This window comes from Geospiza fortis, unplaced genomic scaffold, assembly GCF_000277835.1.
Source record: "Geospiza fortis unplaced genomic scaffold, GeoFor_1.0 scaffold53, whole genome shotgun sequence".
Classification (NCBI taxonomy): Eukaryota; Metazoa; Chordata; class Aves; order Passeriformes; family Thraupidae; genus Geospiza; species Geospiza fortis.
Genome location: NW_005054305.1, coordinates 12,642,426 through 12,656,256, shown reverse-complemented (window position 1 = coordinate 12,656,256; position 13,831 = coordinate 12,642,426). Strand labels below are relative to the sequence as shown.

Genomic DNA, 13,831 nt, shown 5'->3' with positions numbered 1-13,831 from the left:
AAACCAGCTATTACCCCAGCCCTGAGCCCTAAGGAAATAGATGTGCCTACAAGAGCAGACTCCATCTTAAATGCACTGCTAACAGCTGCTTGTTGTTTGCTTGAATTTAAAGGAAACAGGCAGAGGATGAAGTCCCTTTATGTAGAAATTGAAGCTATGACCTATTTAGATATGAATATTTCTTCAACCTCAAGTGATTCAGATCTTGATGATTCAATTTTCTTAAAGGCTTTCTAGCTCCTAGACAACAATGTCTGTTGATTTTACAATGTGTGAAGAGCTTTAGGAATAGAGGTGAGCAATCCTTTTCTCCTCACTGGAGGCCTAGGTGCTGATCAAGACAATACTATTTTCTTTTGACCTCTTTCTGTCTCCTGCCTATTGACTCCCCAATGATTTATGCCCAGGGGCACATCTGCAGCAGTAGAAGGTAGAGTCAGCTTCCTTTCCCATGCAGTTTACAACCCTGTAAAGAGAAGGTTAAAGAGAGGGTTTAAATCTCCATTGTTGGAAAGAACACAAAAACTGGTATTTATTTTGGGTGAATAATTTTCTGGCTGAGTTTCAAAAGGTGTAATTTCCTAACTTCCTCACAAAAGGAAGGGACAAGATCCCTGCTCTTGAGGGAGGATTCCTCAAGAATCCTCTGATTCCTCAAGATTGCTTCTGACCCAATCCTTTAGAGCAGTGGAAGTATCTTGGTGAAGGATGGAGGAAGACACACCCCAGTTCTGTCTTGGGCAGCCTCTTTCACTGTTTGTGGTGTGTTGCACTTGGAGATGCCAAACAGATTGTCTGCATTTTGTAGGTGCTCCAGGAACCCTAAGGAAGCTTTTGGGCTAACAACCAGACCGGCTAATGGTCAGCAGGTGGTGGGTGTTGAGGACAGCCTTTGGTCTCTGTGGTTAGTTGTGGTCAAATGTCACACAAAACAAATGTTAAAGTACCACAAAGAATTCTTCCCAGCCAAATTAAATGGAATTTCTGCTAGAATATATGTCTATTTTAAGTCCTCCTAAAGGAAGTTTAATCAAAAGCAATGATAATAATGTTAGGAAATCATTATTTCACTGACAAGGAGATTGCTCTGCTGGACAGCACTGATTTACCAGGGCAATTAGAGCCTGCTGATGCCCTGACAAGTCTCATACACAGGACATGGAACAAAGTGGTAGAGAACTTCCTGGCTCTTTTATCAAGGTTATTTATTAAACTAACCTGAGTTTAGTTGAGCAGAATTTAATTTGAGTTAGGCACTAATCACTTTGTCTCATAGACACCCAAAGTGTAAGACTACTTTCCTTTAATAAAATACTTTCAAATCTACCAATTAAGAGTACCATAGAAGCAAAATAAATGGTGCTCTAGTAAAAACAATGCATTCACTTTTGAAATGTCTTTCCCAAAAGAATCTTTTGGACTTTTGCAAGCATAAAGTTTTAATCAAGCCACAGTCAGAAAATTATTACTGAAACTGGAGTAAAGGAGGGGTGGAAATCAAGTCCAGGAAAGATAAGTAATTTTCACAATATAATGAAAATTTGAACAACTATTTGACAACTATGACTTAAATTTGCCTCAAAATGGTTGAATCTGTGGGATAGAAATTTTTTCTTCAAACAAACTTCACCTGAAGGTAGTCATAGCACATTTATTCAGATTAGATATCTTTTTTATGTATCTTTGTTTCAAATCTCTGAAAACAAATTCAATTTTTTTTGATTGAGGTAAATTAGTACAGAGAAATGGAAGACTTAGTCAGATTAAAGTCAGTGACCCCTTGATCTTTAAAATAAGAAAAACCCAACCCTTTTGCAGAGCTATAGTTGAAATTCTACCAGCATAGCTGGATTTGCTGAAAGACAAGAAGTATCAGAGATTAAATTTTGCTCACAGAAACACTGTAAAACCTATTAGTTTCAGTATGGTTAGGGTTTTGTTCTTTCAATGGATTGCAGCAACATGTAAGAAGAGAAGAAAAAGAGAGCTCAAAAGCTATTCCTTTGTGTTCCTTAAGGTTAACTTAGAAATAAAAATCCTAAGGCAACTCGGGAGACAGGAAGACAGACGTAAATTAGAGTACAGGGAATCTAAAGTTTGAAGAAGGTGCAAATAATAAACACCCTCCCTTATACATGCACATACAGTTCCATCCACAATCTGAACTTCAGGAAAGATTTAATCACCTTTTGGAAATGTTTCTGCTGTTTTCACACCTGCTGTATTTTATAAATACATACTTCTATGATTACTTAAATATATATATATATATATACACACACATATATATATATATATATACATATACACACTATATATGTGGTATTTGTAGCACACTTAATTCCTTAGATTCCCTGAAATGTGATTTATCAATTATGCTTTATATTTCTCTGTAACCTCTCTACATATGCAGTATGCAAACAAACCCAGACACGATGAACTTCTGAATGTTTAGGCACCACTGCCCAAGCTGCTGGCCCTGGATGGAGGCTGTGTCCCAATGGGAAGTGCTGCTGTTGTGTTGTCCTTGTGAGATGTGCTGCAATGTGATCTATCCAATCTTAAAGCACTGAATTCACTGGGGCACTGAGCCAGGGAGGGGTGGATGGGAAAAGGAGGCAGAAAGTAGAGACAGGTAATATTATTATAGGAAAAATAAAATATTTCTCATTCTTATGTACCTTAAGTCTTTTGTCAGAGAGGACATGAAAGAACCTATTGCTCTGAAACAACTATTTCATCAGGAAACACAGCAGCAAGCTGAATCTTGCAATCCTGAAGATTATTTACAGCATGAGATGCATGAAACCTCTGTATAAATTACTGGAGATGGGAAATCTGCCTTTTGATTTCTGGAAAAAGTCTAGCAAGGAACAGGAGGCAGTTGCTTAGACTAGAATTCTGATGAAATATGGCGTGGGGGAATTGGGTGAATTTACTCCCCATTAAGCAAACAAGCATGTTTATTGATACAGCTGATATGAATAGAAAGCTTTAAAGAGAAACGATTCTTAAATTCCAATTTAAGTTGCATTCATATTCCGTCCCTTTTTGCATTTTCAGCATCATCAATTATTATCAATGTCTTTTTTATTACCAGCCAGTTTCTTTCAAGGCTTCTGTTCTTTAAGGTTTTTAGTGATGAATAAGACAAACACAATTGTTTTCAACAAGCTATTTTTAGTGGATTAATTTTAGTTGCCAATACAGATGTCTAAGATTTATGAGCGTATTTAAAAAAATAATAAGAAAATTGTAAGAATATGTTAGAATAAAGCCTTTTAAAGGCTTTTTCTATACATCTTCTGTTTGTTTTTTGAGTTATTCAGGTTCCTATGTCATGTTCAACACCTTAGCATCTGGTTTTGTTATTTATTGTTCTGAAATCATGCTCTGAAATGCCAAAAGGGAAGATTAAAATGTAAGTAGAATTTGGTACAACAAATCAAGAGAAAGATATGAAGATCAGAGGAGTATTTTTAAAAATGGAGTTACTTTGGATTTTTTGAGGTGTAACTACAGTGCAGAATACTTTTTAATAGATTCCAAATAATTTAATATTAATTGGAAAATAGAGTTTTCAGATACCCATCAAATAGTTAGAAAATTCCATACAGTTTAAAGGCAGTTTTGCTGCTTTAAGCTGTTTGTTTGAGTGCCAAGCAAGCATTTATTCAGTGTTTATGGTGGAAGCATTTAAATAGAAAGTAAAAGATTACTTAACAGTACTTGTGTGCGATTGACAGATATTGGAATTTGACTGCACTCTGTGCTACTTAAAATGATAACAAATGAAATGTGTGCATCCAGAAAAGCTGGTTTTGGATGGATGAACTTGACTTGCTGATGAAAGTAAAATGAAATAGATTACACTTCAACCTCTCTGAAACTGGCATGTAATGCTGAACTGAACTGTAAGTATTTCACTAGGAGACTTCAAATAGGTTGTCTAAGTTTTTTTTTTAAACCTCAATAGAGAATAAAATACAATAATCTCCACGAGATTTCTGGAAAGGTACTTTAACCTGTCATTTTATGCAAGGAAGCACGACAGAGTTTTGCAGAGCTAATGTGTTGATAATATGATTATTACACCTAGATTTATTTTCCCTTTCAGATTTTACATCACTATTTTATTTATCTGTCTCATAGAAGGAAAATTAGATAAAAATAACAGCATAAAGGAAAATGTAGATCAGAATTTATCTTTGGAACAGATTGACTTACAATATTTAAGAAAAATAAAAACCTTTCCACTGCAATAATTATTTGCAGTGAAGAGTAAATTTTTAAAATTTATTTTCCAGAATCCTGCAGCATATAACCTGTTTTCTGCCAGTGAAGGACAAACTCAGATTTACTGGATAGAAGCTATAAACTATGCTGGAAATGAATTTCTTATTTTCATTGGACAAGATGAATTGGGTCCTTTGTTCTCTATTCTGTCTTCATAAACTGCTTCTAAAATGATTTTTTGATGCATTGTGCACAAAACTATATTTTGATCTACGAAAGTTCAAAGAGACTCGACCACAGAATGTTTAATTCTTTTTTAGGTTATAAGTTTGTCAACACAAAAATCTACCTTGGGAAAGTTGAGTTTGCTAACATTTTCTCAGGGGTGATTTTTTGTCATATTTGAAACAAATTTTAAGGGAAGAGCAAAGATGCTTTCCTGTCAGTGTACCTCATTAGGGAGAGATTAGTTTGAAATATTTCAATTTTGCTCTGAATAAAAAGGGAACATTTCAGTATCACAAAATTTTGCAGAGGACAAAAAGTCATCCCAGCTATCATTAAGGTTCCTTTAATGGCTGGAAGATTTCTTCTGCTGTCAAGCTTGGAGGAGAGATACACACGTCAGGATGCTGTCAGGATGGGATATGAAAACAGCATCACATCCCTCTCATGAGCTGTGAGACTGAATTACGTTCTAAAAAGAAAGTAAGAGGAGAAGAAATGTATCTCACTTTGATACAGACATAGCCTGAGTGATTAGTAGTTTCTGTCAGGAGACAATCCAGCAACTGTTGCTCTAGCAGCAAGCGCCCACAGGAGTACCAGCATCCCCAGAGCTTCCCAGTGTCCCCTAAGATTTCAGGTAAGGGCAGCTCAGAGGACCTGTCCTAAAGAGCTTGTACCTGAACATGCACATGTACAAGAACATGCACACTGTACCTGAACATGCACATGTACGATGCTTCTACAATGCAATGCTTCTCCTTATCGTCATAACCGCAGATATGATGGTCCTACTAACAGATGGACCTTCTCTCTTAACTGCCTCTCTATTATTTTTTTCCCTTCTACTGTTCCCTTTTCATAATTCTTCTGACCCTGTTTTCATCTTTACTCCTTTTCTTTTTGGGGCAATGTCAGAACCTTTCAATTTCTCAGAATTAGAAACAACTAAGGAATTCTGTCAGCTCCAGCAACATACAAACCTCTTCACTGAAGTATCCAAATAACACTGCCAATGCCTTTTTCCTAGCCTTTGTCATCATTTAGAGTGCTTTTATTTACTGAAGATTTACAGATTTTAAGACACATTAGCAGAACTTTGATAGTTCTTGATAGGGTCCAGCATGTTAATTCAACAATTGTTTCATATCTGGAAATTGGTGAAATAAAGATCCATGAAAAGACTGGGAGAAAAGGACTTGGAAGCATTGCATTTTTTTCTTTGTGTACTGTTCCTCTGAGAAAGGGGAAAGATTATCAGTCAGACAAGGAACATTAAAGAACTGGAAGCTTTAAGCCTTAAAGAGTGTGCAGGAGAGACAGGATCGCCAGACTCATCCAGGGTAGAGGTGGCAGAATAGAGGCAGTTTCTTGATAGTTATTTTTCTGTTAAAGACATAATATATATATATGTCCTACTGTGCTATTTATTCTGTATTATTGAATCAGAATTGAAGAATCATGGTTTTGCTATGTTATTTATTATGCAGAATTAATCTAAATGCCTACACATGTTTACACTAAGGGTGCTACACTTACTTTCATGGAGACAAGGTGCAGGGTGCATTACATCTCTGACATTTTGTGTAGGCTCTTAATCTTACATGCATTTCACACCACTTCACTCTACTAATTCATTACTAGAGTTGGACCCTGTTACCCCAGCAGCAGACACTCCAAATTAAAAATGACTGCAGGATCTAATCACTGAGACTTTCAGGTGTAATCGTTACCCAGTTAATGAGCATGAATTAAAAATCCCATCAATTTGGTAACAACACTTTATTTTGCACACACTTTCTGGACCTGTGATTGCAGGCTTTGTGTAGATTGCCATGCAAATGATGCCTAAAGAGGCTGACCTGGAACAGAGGCTAGACAGAGTTAAAGAAATAAAGTGGATATTTATTGAAAGGCCTTCAAGGGATACACCTTGGGCAGTACAAGAGCTTGGCCATGACTCTGCCAAAGGTGGACCCAAGATGGACTCAAGATGCACAACCTGTCATGAATTTTCACACTTTTATAAGTTTTGGTCCATTTACATATTGGGGTCAATTGTCCAATTACAGCTTCAGATTATGAAATCCCATCCTCCCAGCTTGCTCTCCTCAATTGACCATTGTTTACACTTCTTGAGCCTAAAGCTGCAATGGTGTCCTTGGTTCTCAGGCTGGAAAAGGATTGCTTTGTCTAACTAAACTGTGAAGAGAACTTGCTAACACTTTATATGAATTTCAGAGTCGCACACTAAGGCAGTACAGAATCTAAAAAATATGAAAGCTAAAATTCAAGGCATCACTAACACCTCATTGAAATAAGAGGCATTATGTTCTGTCTGTGTCCAGCTCTGTCTGTTCCCAAACCCAGTTTCCTCACTGTTCTGCTTCTCAGATCTTCTGGAAGACTCTGGCTGCACATGACAGCACTGTGACCAGTGATGATGCTCTCAACCAAGCTTATTTTTCCCATGTTCCTCAACATGCCTGATCCAGAGCCTGCATCTGGCCCAACATCTACCTGGTCCTGTTCTGATCTTTAGTGAGGTTCCATACTGGATCTCACTTTTATTATGCCTGTATATACATTTGTAAGCTTTTGACATGTGTATGTAATTGGGAATCACTGTTCTCAAACTTTCCCTTTTGATTGGCCACAGTATAAATATAACCACTAAAACCTAAGCTATAAAGATATCTGTACACCAAACTGGTCAAATCATGATGCCACAAAAAGCAGCATAATAAACAAAACCACAGAATTATATAGAGTATAACTATTATCAAACTGAGTACAACACACTAAAGTAATTCCTTCTGTAGCTGCCAGGGAAGAAAATCACTTTGACAAAGCAAAGCAAGGGAAGCTTAATAAATAAATGATACAAGGAAGGCAATTCTTAGCCCTCTCCCTTTTAACTTTAATTGAAAAGTCTCCGAAGGAGAATAATTCCAAAGAGCTGCTTGGAATAGGGAAATGGATAGATGTTTTTCTAAGGGCAAAAAAGATAGGTGAAGCACAAATATGGACTTTCCTGGTCTTCACTGATCAGCACTTTGCTTTTGCTTTGAAAGCTGTTATTACTCCCTAAATAACCTCGTTGTTGTTACTCTACTTTCTCTGTAATAAGGGTGGCAGCTGTTTGCTATCGTGCGTCACAAGTCTGAAGGTGTATTTTAGTGGTAAATACAGAGTATGAAACCCCCTATTTGGATGTCATTCCCACAGCTCAACTAACATGCTGTCACTGTCATTTTAGCATCCTAATTACATCAACATTGTCCTTTGTGACTCTCACTGCAGATTTCCAATCAAAATGTCTGTGATGAGGGAAGTAGCATTATTGCAATCAAAGAGCTGAACAGCATCTCTAATCCTAGCTTGTTTAACTTCCCAGACACACTAGAGAACATAGTGTGTGTTCTCTAAACATGGCAGGAAATGCACCTGTGCTGTGACCTGCTGTGGCTTAGACAGCTGCTGAGGAGCAGCAAACGTGAATGAGAATTGCCAGACTTCAGTGCACCTCACTCCTGGGACCCTATAACATTGAAGGACGGTGAAGAAAGGGAATAATCAATGTAATTTCTGCCGCTTAGTATCTTTCCTGCGTGCTTGCATATATGTATATGAATTCACACACACAAACACAAAATCCCACAAGAAAATTATTTGAAATGTTCTCACCATTGGTTTTGATTCAGTTTCATGGTAAGCCTAAATCCAGGAAGCATGAGGTTCCTGGGTTCTTCAGCTCTGTGAATACACAGAGATTCCATTTTCCCAAGGAGATATATTTCTAGAAATCACAGCAGTACTGCAAAGCTTGAAAAAGTAATGTGCTCTATCCCAAAAACTAAGATGCAAAAAATACAGTACTGACTGCAAAAAATCCTACTAGGAGACTGTAAGAAAGCAGTTCCTGAGTTTCACTGCTGTTTCTAATAGAGTATAAAGAGCTTGCTGCTTGTTATCTCAAGGCAGAGAGCCCTTCACATGGAAGGTTTGAAATAGTCTCAAACAAATGCTCTTTTCTATATTTTCTGATTTTTTTTCTTCTTCTGATGCCACATGAGTCTGAACCATGACTGCAGCCTATTTTGTGTCAGGAGAAGAAGTTGTGCTGGATACACTTGGCTGCAATGCATCATTAGGAATTGGTTTAGCAATTGCATAGACCCAGGGTAGAAAAATATTTGAGTGATGCTCTCTGTGATTTGCAACTCATCAGAGGTGTGGAAAGAATATGGTCTAAATATCTCTAGCTCTATTACTGTTACAGAATAACTGCTCTAATTTGGAGAAATTTGCCACCGATTGGATGCTCCTGTCCTGTTTTGCTGCATTGTAGGTCTGTGTTAGTTCGCATGTGTGGTGAAGTATTTTCTGCAAATTATGGTTTTGTTTTTTTTGCTTTTCTCCTAAAATGATCCATGAATTTTACACCCCTATCCTCTGTTGACATCTCTACCAGTGAGAGCACTAGTGAAACAAAAACTTCTTCCTCTTCCCCGATAATGTAGATAATATATACACATTGCTGTCTGCACATTTGCTGTGGTTTGCCAGCACTGTCCTTGCTCCTAAAATATGAAGATATATGAAGAATATGTTTATTTTGTGCAAAAAATACATGAAACTTTTATTCTGCTGGGGAAAGATATATTGAAGTCTAAAAAAAGGTTTCAGAGCTAGTTATGCTATAAAAAAGTAAAAGTGTCTCTTTCTTTATTCTGTTATTAAAGAAAAAAAAAAGTTAGGATCCTTGCACAGCTCTCAGATCTAGAATCTGTTCTTGGGCTAGAATTTCATCCTGAACCATCAAAGCTGTCTGATCTGCAGCAAGTCTTCCCAAATGCACATGGAGTTCCCATTCACATTCTAGTCTCTTTCACAATTTTTTCCTCAGATTGTCAATCTCACTACTTAATCAAGGTATCAGTTTTCAGCATTGCTCCCAAAGGATTGCTGAGTGTTGCAGCAATTGCCTGGCTTTGGAAATCCTGGTATAGCCAGATATGTTACCTGTAAACAAACCTGTTTTTTTAAGAGATTGTGGAAAGCATAATTACTAGTCTGGTATTTAATTTTGCTATAAAGGTTTTTATTACACAAATAAAATCTCCCTCTACACCAAAAGGAACAGGTTTATTTCACTGTAAAGTTCTTTATACTTTAAAAGTATAATTTAATTCCTTTACATGTACAACTATACTTCAGACTGCCATAAAAGAGAAGCTGTGATGGCACTTCTGACAGAAATTAGAAACGAGAGCAACCTATTATAAGTTTGAGCGTTGATGACATTTTACCTGGTCTGCTTGAATGTTGAAAGATCTAATGGGGACACTGGCAAGTCAGATCTTATGCCTTGATTTAGCTTCCTCAAACAAAAAATGGAGTTAAAGAGACTCACCTTCTTTGTACAGCATTCTGAAAGTAGGTACAGAAATTATCATGTAACTAATATCGTGTAACTGTTTCTCTTGTACTGACTGAATCCTCTGTTAAGTGAGTAATTGGGGTCTGTGACAGCTTTGGGCTTGCAAATCAGCGCAGAGGAGATTCAGCAGACTGGAAAAGCAAAAATCAAAAAGTGATCTATCAGATTACTTCCTAATCTGAGTGTCATGGCAAGTGCACATAGTAGGTTGTAGTAATTGCAGAAGAAATTCCGATTTGCATTTCTTGTAGGTCCAGATCACCAGATCATGGCCTCAATGTGTTTGCTTTCCAGATGAGACCAAAATAAATAATTTCAGTTCGGATATCATGGGAGCACCAGCTGTAATTTACCTGAGCTGATGTATCCAACATTTCAGTGTGGCTTTGTGGGGGCTGGCTGCACTGATGCCCGGCAAAACAGCATGGAGCAGAGCTGGCTCACTTCTTGAGTATGGCCAGATCCACTGTGCAGCAAAGATCTTACACAGCACTGTAGAGCTGTCTTACATAGACATTGTGGCAGTCCTCATGAACCACAATGCATTAGCACTCCTACTACTTTACACCAAAGAGCAATGGACTCAGAACTTTGCTCACAGGAGGCACATACAGGTAATAGTAATGCACTGCATGGATCTTGTGTGTAAAGGATTTCCTGCTTGAAAGATTGTCATGCACTTTCCTTCATTGACACCAAGTTTTTTAAGTTGAGAAAATACAGTTTCTATTCTATGACTTCAAAGCCTGGAAAAAGCAGTTTTAAGCCTCAAGGTGACATGAAGAAGGATAACACTGATGGGCACAGAGGAAAAGCAGACTAGGCAAATATACCCCAAGCTGATATGCAGTACAGCTATTACTATTATTACATGTTGTCTGCCTTTATATACTGTATATTTAGAGGCTTGGTAGTAGAGAGGAATTAGCAGTCTCTGTTAATCTATTCATTACTTTCAGAGATATTTCAAATGCTTTTTTAGCTAGCATGGATCTAAATCCAAAGAAATCAATAGGAAGAAGTAGCAGACTACAGCAGTTACACATTAGCAAAAAGAAAACAAAAGTATTTATGGAGTTCTGTCCCATGTTATCTTCTTTCTTATTGCATTATTGGTGTAGTTATGCCATTGTAGCCCGTTGCTATTAAAATTCATTAATAAAGGTTATTTTTGAGAAAGTTTAAAAGTTTAAAAGTTTTTGGTTGTGCCATTGTCTCTGAGGCAAAAGTTACTCCAAATTCCTTCTTCTGTTTTCTTCTCTCAGGTACTTCAGACAATTTCCCCAAAACATGATTATCAATTCAGAGCTATCTTTTTAATGACATATGAATTACAGCAGTGATCACAGATTTTTTTTTCTGTATTACAATTTTAATATGCTCTTAGTAAGTTCACAATATTGTTTTATAAACTTATTTATAAGAATAATAAGAATGAATGAAGACTCTTTTTTCTATTTTCTTTCAGAATCACTTCTCTGTGGGAGCTAAAGAAAAAAGAGCTAAAAAAGGTGTGACAATAAGAAGATTAAATATCAAGTGTCAGCAAGTGTTTCCATTTCTCTGCAAAGACTTCTATATAAAATTAGCTTTTTAAAGCTTCTTACAGAGTATTTTATAATTGTTTTACATGGAGTATAAATAAATCACCTAGCCATTTAATAACTATAAAGAATCTTAAAGAAATTAACTCTTTTACACACAAAAATCCTGTTAACTCTCACTATGTGAGTCTCATGATGATGGCCACATTAAATTCCCGATTTAGTACATACTAATTGTTTTGAGAACAAGTGTAATTTAAGCTTGAGCTAGATGTTGCAGAATTCTACAAAGTCCCAAGTGAAAACAGTAAGCTTGTTGAACACATCCTATTTGTGGAAGGAACATGGTCCCACTTTAAAAAATCACCTGATGTCCATATGTGTTAGAAATTCATCACTGTTTTCAAAAATAACTTAGACATGTTAATTGGGACTTCAATCTTCTAAAAGTTAGGCATATTTTCTAAACTGGGTTTTTAATCTATTTTCATATTTAATGAGAGAGACTACTAAGTAAGCAATTCACAAAATAGCTGTCTTTTAGGGAGACTAGATGCTTATTTCTTATTTTCTCTAGGGATGTAGTTATTAATCTTCTTTTGGAGTCAAGTGGATGAAGGAGTAGAATCTTTCTGGATTGGCAGGTGGAATGCCATTCTAGAAAATGGGAGAATAAAATCCAAATACCTTCTGTGTTTGATTTGGGTTCTTATCTTCCAGGAAAGAAATCTAACAACTAAGCTGTAAGGAGGAATTCAGAAATAAAGGTCTTTGTGCATCACAGGTGAGACTTAAATACTTGACTACTGTAACAGAATGTGATTCTCACCAGAACATTGTGGCTGTGGAGACAAAATCTTCCATCTGTGATGCATCCTAGAATACAGCAGCTTCATGTGACAGATTGCAGAATGGGCAAATATCTGTTTTAAAATGAAACAAAACACATTTTAAGGACATCTTGTGACATCATAGGTCAATGCTTTCAGCTACATGTCAATTAGGTATCCTTCCTCTCTCTCCATGTTGACCTATGTGAAGTTCAGTCATGCTCCAAGAATCCCAAGGGGGTGAGACATACTATAGGGAGAGCACGTTTTGATTTGAGAATCCTAGGAGGGTAATGACATGTTCCCAGGCTTTTGCTAGCTCAGTCACAGTAGAAAGATCTGTAGCTTCCAGAGCCAAGCAGCCAGTCTGGATTTTCATGCTGGAGACTTCACCAACAATTTGGATGAAGAGGTCTCCAGAGACAGAAAGCCTACACAGCAGCTGAGAGGGTGGAATGTCCCACAGGTACCTTAACATTTGAACTTAGGAATATGAGGCTGTTGCCTAAGTCCTCTGCAATGAGAATTTGACTCTCTAGGCTCTATATGAAATATTTCCATAAGTGCCTGTAGGTTAAATATTTTACTTTTATGTAAAGACCTGAAAATTCAAATAATACACCAGAGGGAATTTACTAAAGATTCCGGGTATTATATTAAGCAGTTAACATTCCTACTTTCAAATTTTGCCCTATCCATGACTTGTACATGCTTTAAAAAATGATATTTTAGAAATTCTTTCATAACATACTGTGAAAAATTACCCTCCCATTTCACTAGAAAAATGCAAAAATTTTGTTGGTTCAAACACTGACCTAATTTTCATACTGTCAGGTTTGCCTATAAAGAAGAAATAGAATGTAAACACAAGTATAACACAAGAGTGTAACACAAGGGCTTTGATATGTTTGAAAACAAAATCCAATTAAACTCCTATATTTGCTAATCTTTGTCTTAATAAAGTTGCTGTGGGTGTTATTGGCTGTTTATACCATGAAAACATGGCAAAGCAGAACGATTATTTTCATATTTGTGTTTAGATATTTTACCATTATAAACACATGAGAAAACCTGCTCGAATCTTTTCAATATAGAAATCAGCAAATAGTTTTTAAAAGGAGAGAAGGTAATTAACTTCACTTCTTAATGATGCTCTTAATTTAAACTATGCAGGAGATGTTTAATGAGTGAGAGAAATGTTGCAGAAAAAACCCGTTCTTCAGTTAAAAAAACAAAATAAGAATCAGCAGAGTTTGAATCTATTTGCACATCTTCAGCAGACTTACTCTGTGACCTTAACTAAAGTGTTTCATTTTTGTGCCTTGCAGTTTTTCTATAAAATGGAAATAATAAGAGTCAACTTGCTGAGAGATTGTGGGCCTTAGTTGTTTAGTATTTATATCTTCTGAGAGAATATAGATAGGATTGCAGAGTGTGATGAATGATTAACATTCTTTTGCTATTACCAAGCTCTGATATTTTTGCCCAGCTATTTTATCATACAAAAATCTTTCCTTTTTATAGCCCTGCATACAACAACTACCCTGAAATGC

The 13,831-nt window shown here is 36.5% G+C and overlaps 1 protein-coding gene across 2 annotated transcripts in view; it reads right to left on the bottom strand.

The window, feature by feature from the left end:
• The window catches only part of FUT9 (fucosyltransferase 9), a 32,088-nt gene extending 19,713 nt beyond the window's left edge, over positions 1 to 12,375 (bottom strand). Inside the window, exons 1-2 of one of the 2 annotated variants that reach the window (XM_031066574.1) lie at positions 12,278 to 12,375; positions 9,878 to 10,035 (exon numbers count right to left, since the gene is read on the bottom strand). In XM_031066574.1, the coding sequence (XP_030922434.1) occupies positions 9,878 to 9,920 (43 nt within the window). In that variant the 5' untranslated portion in view covers positions 9,921 to 10,035; positions 12,278 to 12,375. The remainder of the gene's footprint in view (positions 1 to 9,877; positions 10,036 to 12,277) is intronic. The other variant, XM_005418334.3, reaches the window with a different exon arrangement.
• Positions 12,376 to 13,831: the final 1,456 nt, after the last annotated feature.